Here is a 14,113-nt window from a genome sequence, read left to right as displayed (position 1 = left end):
ACTCCTCCTTGTGCTGTCCATAATAAATAACTCAGTGAGTTTCCAGGCTTCATTTTAGGTGCCCTCCAACAGATTGAGAACATCCCCAATTCCCTGTCATTGTTTCTGTGTCTGTCATTTCTTCATTCCCAAGACACCCCAGTGAGGTTTCCAGGACCAACCTGTGCAGGATGCAGCAACCTAAAACACCTGGGATTATTGGGCGATATTGGCATCAATGCCAGCCATGCCTGGGTTTCACTTGGCCTGGGGCTGGAAGAGTGTCTGTTCAAAACTTGATAAATGGCCTGTGTGGAGATGAGAATCTGCCCACTTAGGAAGACTTGAGAGTATTGCAACCCTGAAACATTTCTTTAAGATTATATTTACTTGCTAGCCAAGCAGTAGTGGCGCACGCCTCTAATCCCAGCACTCGGGAGACAGAGGCAAGCAGATCTCTGTGAGTTCCAGGCCAGCCTGGTCTACAGAGGTGGTTCCAGGAAAGCTAGGACTGTTACACAGAGAAACCCTGTCTCAAAAAGAAAAAAGAATTTATTTAATTGCATGTTAGTGCCCCTCATTTGTGCAATGCCCTCAGAACAGGTGCTTATGAGCCACCTATGGATACCAGAACCAAACGTGGGTCCCCAGCAGGGCAGCAACTGCTCTTAAAGACTGAGCCATCTCTCCAGCCCCAATATTCCTTTTCATAAATGATTCTAAAAATATTGTGTATGTTAGACATCCTGATTTCTTTTTCTTTATTATTTATTCTGGTTTTTACCTTTAAAAGAAAAGCAGGCAAAATGTCTTAGGTGAAAACAAAATCCCAGCACAGAGAAGAGGAAAGTGGACACAAAGTTCTACTCATAAATAACCATGAGGTTCTTTGCAACTGATACCTGCTAGGGAAGGGGGAATCAGTTTGCTCCAACGGAGTGACGCTGGGTATACCAACCACACTCCACGGCAGGCCCCAAGCCCAGGAGTAAGTTGGCCAACACAAAACAGACCCCATGCTTTTTGAGTGCTTTTATGTTTTGGGTCTTTATTTGTTTGGAGCATTTTGCTTGTTTTTATTTCCATAGATTCCAGAAATAAGGATAAGTTTGATTGTTTTGGTTCTCTCTCTCTTTCTCTCTCTCTCTCTCTCTCTCTCTCTCTCTCTCTCTCTCTCTCTATTTTATCTTATTTGGTTTTCTGAGACAGGGTTTCTCGGTAGTTTTGGAGCCTGTCCTGGAACTTACTCTTATAGACCAGGCTGGCCTCAAACTCACAGAGATCCACCTGCCTCTGCTTCTCAAGTGCTGGGCATGCACCACCACTGCCCAGCTGGTTGGTTTTATAGTTTGTTTGGTTTTCATTTGTTCTTGTTTTCTTTAGGTAGGGTCTCATGTATCCTAGGCTATCCTCAAGCTTTCCTGTGCAACTGAGGGATAGCCTTCAACTTCTGGTCCTCTGTCCTCTGCTTTCAAGTTCTAGGATTCAAGGCTCCAGAATCCTTGCTCTTGCTTTTTTAAAAAATCTTTTTATTGTTTGAGAATTTCATAAAGCATATAATGTGTTGTGATCAAATCCCCCATTCCTTCCCGTCCCTCCCCCTCCACTTTTCCCTCCCAACTTCAGGATATCTCTCTTTCTCAAAAGCAAAACAAAACAAAAACAAAAACAAAACACCCACCCAGTCAACTCAGTGTTGCCTGTAACATGCATGGGTGTGGAACCATCCACAAACTAGATCCTGAGGAACCTCTCAGGGTTCACATCCCTGAAGAAAGCTGGTCTCCCTCCCCCAGCAGCCATCAATGGCCAATAGCTCCTCAGCCAGGGTGGGATTGTTTTATTTTTGAGACAGGGCTTCACTTTGTAGCCCAGGCCATCCTGGAACTTGCTATGTTGTCCAGGCTAGCCTTAAATTCCCAAATGTCCTCCTGACCAGCCTCCTAAATACAATCACACCTGAACAGGATCAGACTGAAAGAAAAATCAATTGCTAATCCTAGCCTTACTATATACTACTTTATGGACCTATTATCAATTTAAAATATTGCTTAAAGGTATAAAATATGTCCAAGTTCCTGTGTTTCATTTCGTTGATAACATGGTTTCTACTCAACATGTTCCCATGGACTAAATATTCCCATTGCTCAATAATTCTTATCATCTTTGGTCAAGGATGTGAGCCCAGAAATCTAAACAGGTAGACTTAAAGATATGTCATTTCTTTTTCTTTTTTAATTAATTTTTTTTGAGACAAGGTTTCTCTAAGTATCCTTGGCTATCCCAAAACTCACTCTGTAGACCAGGCTTACCTCAAACTTGGAGATCTGTCTGCCTCTGCCTCCCAAGTGCAGGGATTAAAGGTGCGTGCCACCACTGCCCAGAGGCAATATGTTGTTTCTTTATTGCATCTTCCTCAATCACTCCACACCTTTTTTTTTAAATGTTTATATCTGTGGGTGTTTTGCCTGTCTGTATATATATATATATATATATATATATATATATATATATATGCACCATTGAGTGCCTGGGACCATCGAGGTCAGAAGAGAACACTGGATCCTTGGAACTGGAGTTCCACGCTGGTGCTGGAAATCAAACCCAGCTCCTCTGGAAGAGCAGCCAGCACTCTTAACAGATAAGTCACTCTCAGCCGCCTCGCCTGTTTGTTTGTTTGTTTTAGGGCAGGGTTTCTCACTGTACTGGAGCTCCCTGCATTTGCTAGACTGGCTGGCCAGAAAGCCAACCCCTACTGTCCCCATATCTCCCTCCCTGCCCCCAGTCCCAGTCCCCACACTTAGATTACAGACATAGACTGATGCAGCTGACTCCTCCAGAGTCCTGGGGACCTTAATTCAGCTCATACTTGCACAACCATCACTTCCCCATCCCCTCATACTAGGCTGGAACTTTCGAATCAACCAGACAAAATGTTACCTCCTGCCTAAAAAGCAACCTTTCCCCAGCAGGGTCTGAATGAAAACCGTCATCAAGAACATCCAAGCCTCCAAGTCCTTAGTTTCTTGTATACAAGATGGAAGTAAGGGACTGGAAACGTAGCTCAGGAATAGAGTTCTACCTGGCACGCACTAGCCATGGGGCACCATCCTTCTGTGATGGGGCAGGATTGGGACGGTATATTATAAAAGAACCCCAGAGGTTAAGGCAGAAGGATTGTCATGTGTTTGAGGCTAGGCCAGGCCACATAGTCAGTTCCAGAGCTATAGTGTAGAGACTCAGTCTCAAAAGGAAGTAAGGAGGCTGGAGAGATGGCTCAGTGGTTAAGAGCATTGCCTGCTCTTCCGAAGGTTCTGAGTTCAATTCCCGGCAACCACATGGTGGCTCACAACCATCTGTAATGAGGTCTGGTGCTCTCTTCTAGCCTGCAGACATACACACAGACAGAATATTGTATACATAATAAATAAATAAAGAAAAAAATAAAAAAAGGAAGTAAGAATTTAGTTGTTTATTTACTATTTAATTAATTTTTAAACATTTTAATTAATTAATTAAAAGACTATCGTGTTTGGACCCAAAAGGTCTATTGTTCCCCTGATTCAGTTTTAAACAGGATCATACAATATATCAAATCAGGAAGCTGAGATGCAATCTCCAGCCATCAGCCCAACTGTTGCTGGACAATCAGCAGATAAACCATTACATTTTGGGCCTTGATTTCCTGTAGGCCCAATATGATTTCTAAGCATAAACTTTACAAAATTAATCATAAAAAAATAACATGAAGCTATTCTCACATACTTATGGTGTATGCAAAAGCATAGAGCTCTCCACACTACCTGGAAAATTCTCCTTTAGAGATATTATTTTTATGTAGCTTAGACTTGTTATGTATGAAAACATGTGATTTATAAAGACAGCTTTTCCTAATAAATCATTCTGGAAAACAAAGGAAATTTCCACTCAACCAAAGATCACCATACCCAATTGAACATCGGGGTCCTCTGTCTCACAAATATTCGTGTGTGTGTGTGTGTGTGTGTGTGTGTGTGTGCATATGTTCTCTGAATACTAAACCCAAGGCCTCATAAAAATTAAGCAAACACTTTTTTAAAATTTTATTTATTTATTTTATTGATCTTATTGAGCTCTACATTTTTATCTGCTTCCCTCCCTTCCTTTCCCCTCCCCTCCTACCCTCTCCCATGGTCCCCATGCTTCCAATTTACACAGGAGATCTTGTCTTTTTCTACTTCCCATGTAGATTAGATCCATGTATCTCTCTCTTAGGGTCCTCATTGTTGTCTAGGTTCTCTGAGATTGTGAGTTGTGGGTTGGTTTTCTTAGATTTATGTATAAAAGTCACTTATGAGTAAGTACATATTATATTTGTCTTTCTGGGTCTGGGCTACCTCATTCAAAACAATGTTTTCTAGGTCCATCCATTTGCCTGCAAATTTCAAGATGTCATTATTTTTTCCACTATGTAGTACTCCATTGTGTAAATGTACCACATTCCCTTTATTCATTCTTTGGTCGAGAAGCATTGAGGTTGTTTCCAGGTTCTGATTATGAAAAAACAATGCTACTACGAACATAGTTGAGCACATGTCCTTGTGGTACAATTGAGCATCCTTTGGGTATATACCCAAAAGTGGTATTGCTGGGTCTTGAGGAAGGTTGTTTCCTAATTTTCTGAGAAATCGCCATACTGGTATCTAAAGAGGCTGTACCAGCTTGCACTTCCACCAGAAATGCAGGAATGTTCTCTTTACCCCACATCCTCTCCAGCATAAGTTTTCATCAGTGTTTTTGATCTTGGCCATTCTTACAGGTGTAAGATGGAATAAATGCCCTTTTTAATAATTAATTTTTATGTTCATTGGTGTTTTGCCTGTATGCATGTCTGTGTGAGGGAGTCTGGAACTGGAGTTACAAACAGGTGTTAGTGACCTGTAGATGCTGGGAATTGAACCCGGGTCCTCTAGGAGAGCAGTCAGGGCTCTTAACTGCTGAGCCATCTCTCCAGCCCCTTAGTTAAACATTTGAAACTGAACTGCTATGGTCCTTTACTACTGACTTGATGGACATGGAGTCTCTGAAGGCCTTCGAGTAGCAAAGGCTTCTATGGTTCCCCTTCGCTGCTCCTTTCCAGAATGGAACTGGTTGTCAACCTCCACGGCCAATATTCTAAACCTTTTGAAAACTCTACCTGTATAAGATCTTGAGCAAGGGGCCTAGTATTTGTTGCAAGGCCAATGTAATGCCATTAACATTTGACTCTACTCAGTCAGGATTTGCTGGTTGGTTTTTCGAGACAGGGGATACCTCTATAGTCTAGGTTGGCCTCAAATTCTTCATCTGCCTCCCTCAACCCTTTAAGTGCTGGGATAATAGGCATGTACCAGGCTTTGTTGTTGAGACCGGTTCCCCATGTAGCTGGCCCGGAACCGCTAGTAGTCTAGAATGGCCTTAAACTCCAGAAAGTCCTGCTTTGACCTTCTGAGGCTTGGCTTGGTGTGTACTGCCACGCCCAGCTCCACTCAGGAATTTTTAATATAGCTTCAGTCACTACATTGGCATTCTTCCTGCCAATAATAAAAGTCATTAAAGCGGGAGTCATTTCCAAGTGGAGGCAAAAAAAAATAAAATCATACACGAAAGTGTTCCGTGAAGCACAAAAGACTTCACAAGCCATACAGCTAAGCGGGTGTTGGCGCTTATTACGCATCCCTTGGCGTTTTAACCAGGGTAAGGGATGGTGAGCCAAAGAGGGATGGTCAGCTGTGGTCATCTGAACTCAAACCTTCCCCCAGGCCGCTCTTCCACTTCATCCTTTCCAGCCACCGTCCAAAGGCCTTTCTCTGACTACCAAGAAGGCAACATGGCTTCTCTTTGCCTGCCTCGCCCCCACTTCACAATAACCTGGGCCGCCGCTCAGCTTTGTTCACGGAAGCGGCATCTTCAAGGAACCAGAACATGTGAGACCTCAGAAGCAGTTTACAAAGGAACTGTGACTCGCAGTTAGAGCATCCCTGAGCTGGCGGCCTGTGGCCCTGCCCGCTGGCAGCAGGCTGTCAGGGAGGCACTGCCCCCTTGTGTCTCAGTCCATGAAGCTCTGTCTCGAGATAAAAAAAAAAAAAAGTGGGGGTGGGGAGAATATTCCTATTCCAGAAAGAACATCCAAGGACCGAAGTTGAGAATAGAGGCAGTCCATACATAAGACCAACTTTACTAGAGTACTTTGTCTAACTCAACATGTGCTGAATTCTAACACCATCTGTCTGTGTGTTTCCTTCCTTGACTCCTTTAAAAACACGTAAGTTAGCATAGAAAGTATTAGCTAGAGAGCATTATGGTACTTTGGAATAAAGTTTTAGTAGATTCTTAACCAGGAGGTGATGGTGGCTCACGCCTTTAATCCCAGCATTTGGGAGGCAGAGGTGGGTGAATCACTGTGAGTTCGAGGCCAGCCTCGTCTACAGAGTGAGTTCCAGGACAGTCAAGGCTATTCAGAGAGACCCTGTCTAAAACAATAAAAAAAAAAAAAGTTTTTGTAAATTCTCCTTTCCCTTCACCATTGCCCCCCAATACTCCTAATCTCCCCTAAACCGCCTCCTGGCCTCTTTCCTCCTTCCTGTCTTCCGTATACTTTTTGCCCTGATCCCATCTTTCCTCAACATTTATTTTTACCTTCTCTTGGTTTTCCTATTAGTTTTTTTAAGTTGTACCCACATTTTGAACCCCTTGCTATCGGTACATTTAGAAAGGGCTTGAGTCCCCTAGCGGCATCCAATCATTCCTCTAGGAGGCTCTCACCACGAAAACCCTGCAGCAAACTAACGTGCGGTATTTTCTCCTGTTAGTCTGTGTCCATTTCATCCTTGGGCTCGGTGAGAAAACCCTGAAGCCAGGAGAAACAAAATTCCCCTCGGGTGGAAGAAGCATTTTCAAGAGAAAACAGGAGGCGTTGAATGCTCATTTTATTCCGCGTAAGTGAAGCAGTGCAAAAGTCACCAGGGCTGTAAATGTAAACTGCTCGTCCATACACTGCCCATCAGCAAGGCGAATCTTTGATGATTTTAATAGGGCTCCCATCCTCCCTGCAAAATGAACAAATACACGCTGTATCAGTGCCTACCGTGCTGAAACCAGGTCAACTGTTTTGCAGTTTGCGGCCCGATGTCCATTACGCATTAAATTCCTCTCAGGGTAACATTTACTTAGTCATTTTTTAAGGTTCATCCAGAAAACACAAAGGTGAAGATCTTTTTGCCCCCCCCTCCACCCTCCACCCACCCAAACCTAAGGTAAAGGGCTCTGATGCCTACAAAACATTTCAAGAAGACTTAGACTGAGAAGCGAGAGTGGACTCCCCATGAAGGGAGTCAGGTACCATAGCTTAATCCTCAGCATTTCCCCAAGTATATGTAGGAAGCCTTACCTGCCAACTGGTAAACAGAGGGTGTGGGGATCACCTGCATACCCCTCTAAATCTAAAAGTAACTAGGATTTAAGTACTAACTATAGCCGTGTGTGTGTGTGTGTGTGTGTGTGTGTGTGTGTGTGTGTGTGTGTGTGCATGTATGTATACTGTCAGTATACTGACAATTGAACTACTTACTTACTGGCTTTATGTATCCTAGGCAAATTCTCTACCGAGCTACATCCCAGTCTCCAAACATGCAATGTGTCCTTCCACCGGTTATAAAGATTGATCCCAGTGAGCTGGAGAGACGGCTCAGAGATTAAGAGTACTGGCTGTTCTTCCAGAGGTCCTGAGTAAAATTCCCGGCTACATGGTGGTTCACAACCATTTATAATGAGATCTGGTGCCCTCTTCTGGCATGAAGACATATGTATAGGCAGAACGTTGCATATATGTAATAAATAAATAAATCTTTAAAAAAATAAATAAATCTTAAAAAAAAAAAAAGAATAGTTAAAGATTGATCTCAGGTAGCCGGGTCGTGGTGGCGCATGCCTATAATCCTAGCATTCGGGAGGCAGAGGGAGGCAGATCTCTGTGAGCTCGAGGCCAACCTGGTAAATCTTAGGCAGATTTTCTACTGAGCAACTCTGTCTCCACTACACTTTTAATTTGGTTGTGAGCTGCCACATGGGTGCTGGGAATTAAACCCTGGTCCTCTGGAAGACCAGTTAGTGCTCTTAACCGCTGAGCCATCCCTTCAGCCCCCACACTCTTAATTTGGAGTGAGTGCACATTGAGGTGATGACATGCTACCTTACACATGACTGATCACAAACTCTGTCTCTAGCTTTGACCGAAAAATGCACTTAAAAGTTTACGTCTTTTAAATGTTTCCATAAAAACCAAAAACAGCAGGGCAGTGGTGGCGCATGCCTTTAATCCCAGCACTCGGGAGACAGAGGCAGGTGCATCTCTGTGAGTTCGAGGCCAGCCTCATCTACAAAAGCTTGTTCCAGGACAGGCTCCAAAAGCTCCAAAAACAGTTTAAGTCACATTTGACTCCTACATTCCAGAAAGGAGTTACTACCTCCAACAATCAAAATTCAAGAAAAAAGAAAAGAAAAGAAAAGAAAAGAAAAGAAAAGAAAAGAAAAGAAAGGAAAAGGAAACGTGACTGGTGTACAACTGTAAAACTGTGTGGCCTGGGCCTGGAGGTTAAGTGCACTTGTTGCTCTTACAGAAAACCCCAAGTCTGAGTCCAGCCATACCCATTTGTGACTCCTGTTCCAAGGGGTCCAGCTCCCTCTTCTGACCTCTGTGGGCACAGACATACATGTTGTACCTGTGTATACACATGCAGGCAAAACACTCATACACATGAAGTAGTAATAGATCTAAAAAAGGTGTTTTAATACTGGACCTGATCTTCATGCACAAGATGCATTCATTCCCATAAGTGTTCAAGTCGCTTCCACACACGGGGCTGAGGATCCTGGGACATGCTGGGTAGTCATAACGATCACATTCCGGCTACAAAAGAAAAAAATCGAGGAGTGACTTGAGACACATCCATTACAAAATATCTAAGAGGGGACAACATCCCAATTTTCCCTAAATTTCATTAAAAATATCCTAAATAAATACTTAGGTTTGCCCCTGCCCCCCTTGTAATGTAAAAATCAGATGCAAGGGAATACAATTACAAAAATAAGAAAGAAAAAAAAAGACACCAGAGTCAAGTGTGGTTCAAACCTGTAACTCCAGTACTTTAGAAGCTGAGGCAAGAGGATGGTCTCCAGTTTGAGGCCAGTCTGGGATACATAGTAAGTTCTAGGCTAGCCTGGGGAACACAAGTAGACCTTGTCTAAAAACAAAAACAAAAAAAAGACAGAGCCCAGCATGGGACCAGTTGAACTAATCTCAGCACTTAGAAGGCAGAAGCGGAAGATTAGGTGTTCATCGTCACACTCCAGTTGAGCCAGCCTGGCTACTTAAGACTTCACCTCAATAGTCTGAAACACAGTGAGAATCTGGACATTATTTAGCAAGCCTCATGTTGAAACCCCACCCCAACCCCGCCATTACCTAATTCAGTGGTAGTTTGGAATGGGGAGGTGGTATTTATTTTGAGACAAGAATTTTTTTTTTTTTTTTGGTTTTTCAAGACAGGGTTTCTCTGTAGCTTTGGTGCCTGTCCCGGAACTAGCTCTTGTAGACCAGGCTAGCCTCGAACTCCCAGAGATCCGCCTGCCTCTGCCTCCCTTGAGACAAGATTTTACTATTGACCTGGAACTTGCTATATAACCCAGGCTGAGCCTGGCGGTGGTGGCGCACGCCTTTAATCCCAGCACTCGGAAGGCAGAGGCAGGAGGATCTCTGTGAGTTCAAGGCCAGCCTGGTCTACAAAGGGAGTTCCAGGACAGGCTCCAAATCTACAGAGAAACCCTGTCTCGAAAAACCAAAAAATAAAAATAAAATAAAATAACCCAGGTTGGCCTCAAAGATTTACTTGCCTCTGCCCTCCTAAGTGCTGGAATTAAAAGAATTCATATAATACCTAGAAACTCCAGGGGTTTGTTGTTCTTGTTCTTGTTTGGTTTTTGGTTTTTCGACACAGGGTTTCTCTGTTTAGCTTTGGAGCCTGTCCTGAAACTTGCTCTGTAGACCAGGTTGGCCTCAAACTCATAGAGATCCACCTGCCTCTGCCTCCTGAGTGCTGGAATGAAAGGCACGTGCAGTCACCGCCTGGCTCCAGGTATTTTTGGTTTTTGTTTTGTTTTGTTTGGGGGGGGTGGATTTTTCTAGACAGGGTTTCTCTGTAGCCTTGGAACCTGCCATGTGCCACCATCACTTGGCCTTTCATTTTGGGGGTTTTTTTTGTGGGGGGGGATGGAGGTTAGCAATGTCTTTTAGCAAGTCTTTCTAAAGTATTTGATATTGCTTCATTCCTCATGTTTCCATGAGATCCTTGAGTGTTACAAAGACCCCAATTCCAACTGGGGTGCACAGTGAAGAGGACTGAACCGGAGCTGCATACACACAGGTCAAGTGTTCAGCCTCTGAGGTATACCCCTTGTCTAAGTCAGGGTTTCTGTCACTGTGAAGAGACACCATGACCATGGCAACTCTTAGAAAGGAAAGCACTTCACTGGGGTAGGGTGGCTCACTTAGAGTTCAGAGGTTCAGTCCATTATCCTCATGGGGGATCATGGCAGCGTGGCATGGTGCTGGAGAACCCTACATCTTGCAGGCCATAGAAAGTGGTCGGTGTTACTGGGCATGGCTTGAGCACAAAGGAGACCTCAAAGGCCACACTCCTAGGAGTATCACTCCCTTTGGGGACCCTTTTCCTTCAAATCACCACACCCCTATAGAAAATATACTCTTAATTTAGAAGCAGGACAGCCTGGCATCCACCAGGTCCTGAGTCTGAGTCTCGACAACCTCACCCCCACCTCAAGAGTCTAGAATGCTATGCTAGTGTGTTGCTGCTCAGCTGTGGTCCCAGCACCTTGTCTCCAGCAGGGCAAAACAAAGCAAAATCTCTCAACCAACAGGACAGTTGAAGGTTCTATGCCGCAAAGGAGACCCGTCTCAGCCAGGCAGCAAGGAATGACTATACCACGGGGACTGTCCTGAGACCTGCTGGGATCATTTATCTGCAAGCTGATTAGGCAGAGGGTAGCTGTAAACATTCTCCGTCAGATAGCCCGAGGCAGACTGCTGCCTCCAAAGCCAGTCCAGGAAGCCAAATAATCCTTCTAACAGCCCCAAGTGGCCAGTTCTCAAGTAATGACTGTCAGCTTCCCTAACTTGGGGTCCTCAGTTCCAGATGAGGACCAACCAAGTGTAATTGTGTCTGCACCCTACCTACAGCATCCCTTGCTGTGCCAGGCCACACCCGAAGACTGTCCCCACGCTGACACCTTTCCATGCCTCTGCCAGTCAGCGAGTCTCTGCCCAAATGACAATGATGGGGCAGACCCCTTGATACAGCAGTTCTTAGTAAACTGTCTCGTTTGAGTTTCGTTTCTGTCCACAGAATTAAATAAAACAAAATAGGTGAAGTATCTGATATAGCGAGTAACTATCATACCTCGGAAAATAAATTATTACAGGAAATATTAAAGCAAGCAACTCCTTGGGGCCTTGAACGACTGAGTTATTCTCAACTGAAATGTCCACTTTTAGCTGACACGGTGGCTTATACCTATAATCCTAGTACTCAGGAAACTGAGGCAGGAGGATATTGAGAAAAGAAAAGTATATATTCATTTATCTGTATCGAGGCTGTCGTATGGGGAGCCTCTGTACGGGGAGAAACAGGGCAGGTAGTTCATACTTACTGTTCTGTATTCTGAAGGCTCAATTATGTGAGGGTCGGAAAAGTCGTAAGAGTTGGAGGCGACTGTAAGGAGAAAACACGGACATTGTACATGTGACGGTGGTAAATTGTTCGTAAAATTTACCCTTGCACACTAAAATCCCAGTGTGTAAGGGATGAGGGATGGTACCCTAAGCCAGCCTCTAGCCCCATGTGAGCATTCTCAGCCAAGTGCGCCAGCACACACAGGAAGCTCGCTCACACGAGTGGGGTACGAACAGTTTGTGGGCTGGGGAGATGACTCGATGGCTGAAGTGCTTGCTGTCAACTGAGTTCTGACCCTCAGCATCCAGGGCTGGCCATGATGGCTTTGGTTTGCACCCTCCAGCATTGGCAGGGGGCTGAGACAGGTGGATACCAAGTATTACTGGCTGGTCATTCTAGCAGAAATGGCAAGCACTGGGTTCATCAAGAGACCCTGTTTCAAGAGTGAGGTGGAGAGCAATACCAGACCACCAGCGTTGACTCCTAGGCTCTATATGCCTACAAAATACACGCGCGCGCACATACACTCAACACAGAAAGCAAAACTAAAAGATTTGAGCTTTTTGGTTTGGTTTGGGTTTTTTTTTGTTTTTTGTTTGTTTGTTTGTTTTTGAGACAGGGCTTCTCTGCATAACAGCTCTGACTGTCCCAGAACTTGTTTTGTAGACCAGGCTGGCCTCCGAACTCAGAGATCTACCTGCCTCTGCCTCCCAAGTGCTGGAATTAAAGGCATAGGCCACCACCTCCCCCTCTTCCCACTCTTCTAAGAAACGCACAGAACATTTGGTTCTGTTTCTATCAAGTTTCTTGAAAACTGATTTTGAAGCTCCAAGCATCAGGGAAGTGACTAACAGTACTAGATAACTTTCGTCTGTGTATTCAAGATTTTTTTTTTCAGATAAACACAAAACTGGAATTAACTTTTGAGGCAGGGGCTCCCAAAGCCCAGGCTGATCTTCAACTGTCCACATTGCCCACATTGCAGGGGCTGGCCTTGAAAGCGTGATTCTCTTGGCCTCTGCTTCCTAAGTGCATGAGCCAGTATGCCAAGCTCAATAAACATAAAACTTAGTATGAGTATTTCAACACTGCTTTCCCATAAACATCAAGTCCGTCCAGAGGAAGGTATCCTGGGCATTCCCACATCCAGCACACCTCAGGTCAGACTCAACTGGGCTGTGGATACAAATACAACTGTCTATCTGGAGTCCAGAAAATCTGTTTAAGAGAGAAAGAGCAGCCGGGCGGTGGTGGCGCACGCCTTTAATCCCAGCACTCGGGAGGCAGAGGCAGGCAGATCTCTGTGAGTTCGAGGCCAGCTTGGTCTACAAGAGCTAGTGCCAGAACAGGCTCCAAAGCTATAGAGAAACCTTGTCTCAAGAGAGAGAGAGAGAGAGAGACAGAGACAGAGACAGAGACAGAGACAGAGAGAGAGACAGAAGACGGCTGGGTGACACCTAGAAAAAGCTGAGATAGAAGCCCCAATGGGAACTTCAGAGGGTGCCGGGCCCCCACATTCAGCTTCCATTCCCACGGGGGCCCTCCCGGCAGAACTGCCAGTAACGGTAGGCATCCGCCGTTCAAGTCCAGCAGGCCAGCGTTCTCATCTCTGACCTGATCTCCCTTCACCGGTCCTAGACACCAGACCCTGTTTGAGCCTCACCTGCAAAGTCCCCTGCCAGGAGCAACAGCACCAGTGGCAGCATCACCAGAGCCATCCTCCCTGCTCTGCTGGAAGGCTCTAGAGTTCATCAACAGAGCAGCGGGTCTATAAGTTACCCGCGGCACCACGCGGGTGCCAAGGGGAGGGGCAAAGGGCGGGCTGGAGACTAGGTAGACCAGAACAAGGAGGAAGAGAGGAGGGACAGGCCGGGCAGGAGAGGGGAAGAAGGAGAAGGGGGAGGTTTGGAGAGGCACGAGGGGAAGCACACCATCTACCCACACACACAAACCTTCCAGATTTCTAAGCAGCAAACCTCTCTGCAAGGTCCACACAAAGCGAACCAGGCCGTGTGTTCCCCCCCCCCCCACGCCACCTTTCACCAGCCCATATACAACCCCTACGCTTCTCCAAGGGTCCAAACGCCCTGCCAGGTCCTCACAGCCCACACACCATTACCTCTCCAGTCTTCCACACCCCAGCACACACACACACAAACCGTCAAAGTACCCCTCTCCAGCCAGTGGTGGTACCCCTCTCTTGGCAGTGGTAGTGCACTCCTTTAATCCCAGCTCTTGGGAGGCAGAAGCAGGTGGGTCTCTGTGAGTTTGAGCCCAGTTTGGACCACAGAGCTAGTTCTAGGACAGTCAGAGTAACACAAAGAAACTCTGTCTAGGCCGCTTGTTTGTTCCCCGCTGCTCAGCCCCAA

At 45.4% G+C, this 14,113-nt stretch overlaps 1 protein-coding gene across 1 annotated transcript; it reads right to left on the bottom strand.

Annotated features, from left to right (window-relative positions):
- Nucleotides 1-6,937: 6,937 nt before the first annotated feature.
- Spink2 (serine peptidase inhibitor Kazal type 2) lies at nt 6,938-13,450 on the bottom strand. The gene is made up of 4 exons (XM_075943565.1): nt 13,408-13,450; nt 11,722-11,783; nt 8,796-8,905; nt 6,938-7,046 (listed from the first exon to the last, which is right to left on the bottom strand). The coding sequence occupies exons 1-4, from the start codon at nt 13,448-13,450 to the stop codon at nt 7,001-7,003; spliced, it is 261 nt and encodes an 86-aa protein (XP_075799680.1). The 3' UTR covers nt 6,938-7,000.
- Nucleotides 13,451-14,113: the final 663 nt, after the last annotated feature.

Source organism: Microtus pennsylvanicus, chromosome 12, assembly GCF_037038515.1.
Source record: "Microtus pennsylvanicus isolate mMicPen1 chromosome 12, mMicPen1.hap1, whole genome shotgun sequence".
Lineage (NCBI taxonomy): Eukaryota > Metazoa > Chordata > Mammalia > Rodentia > Cricetidae > Microtus > Microtus pennsylvanicus.
The sequence above is the reverse complement of the archived record's forward strand: the minus strand, read 5'-3'. Positions and strand labels throughout refer to the sequence as shown.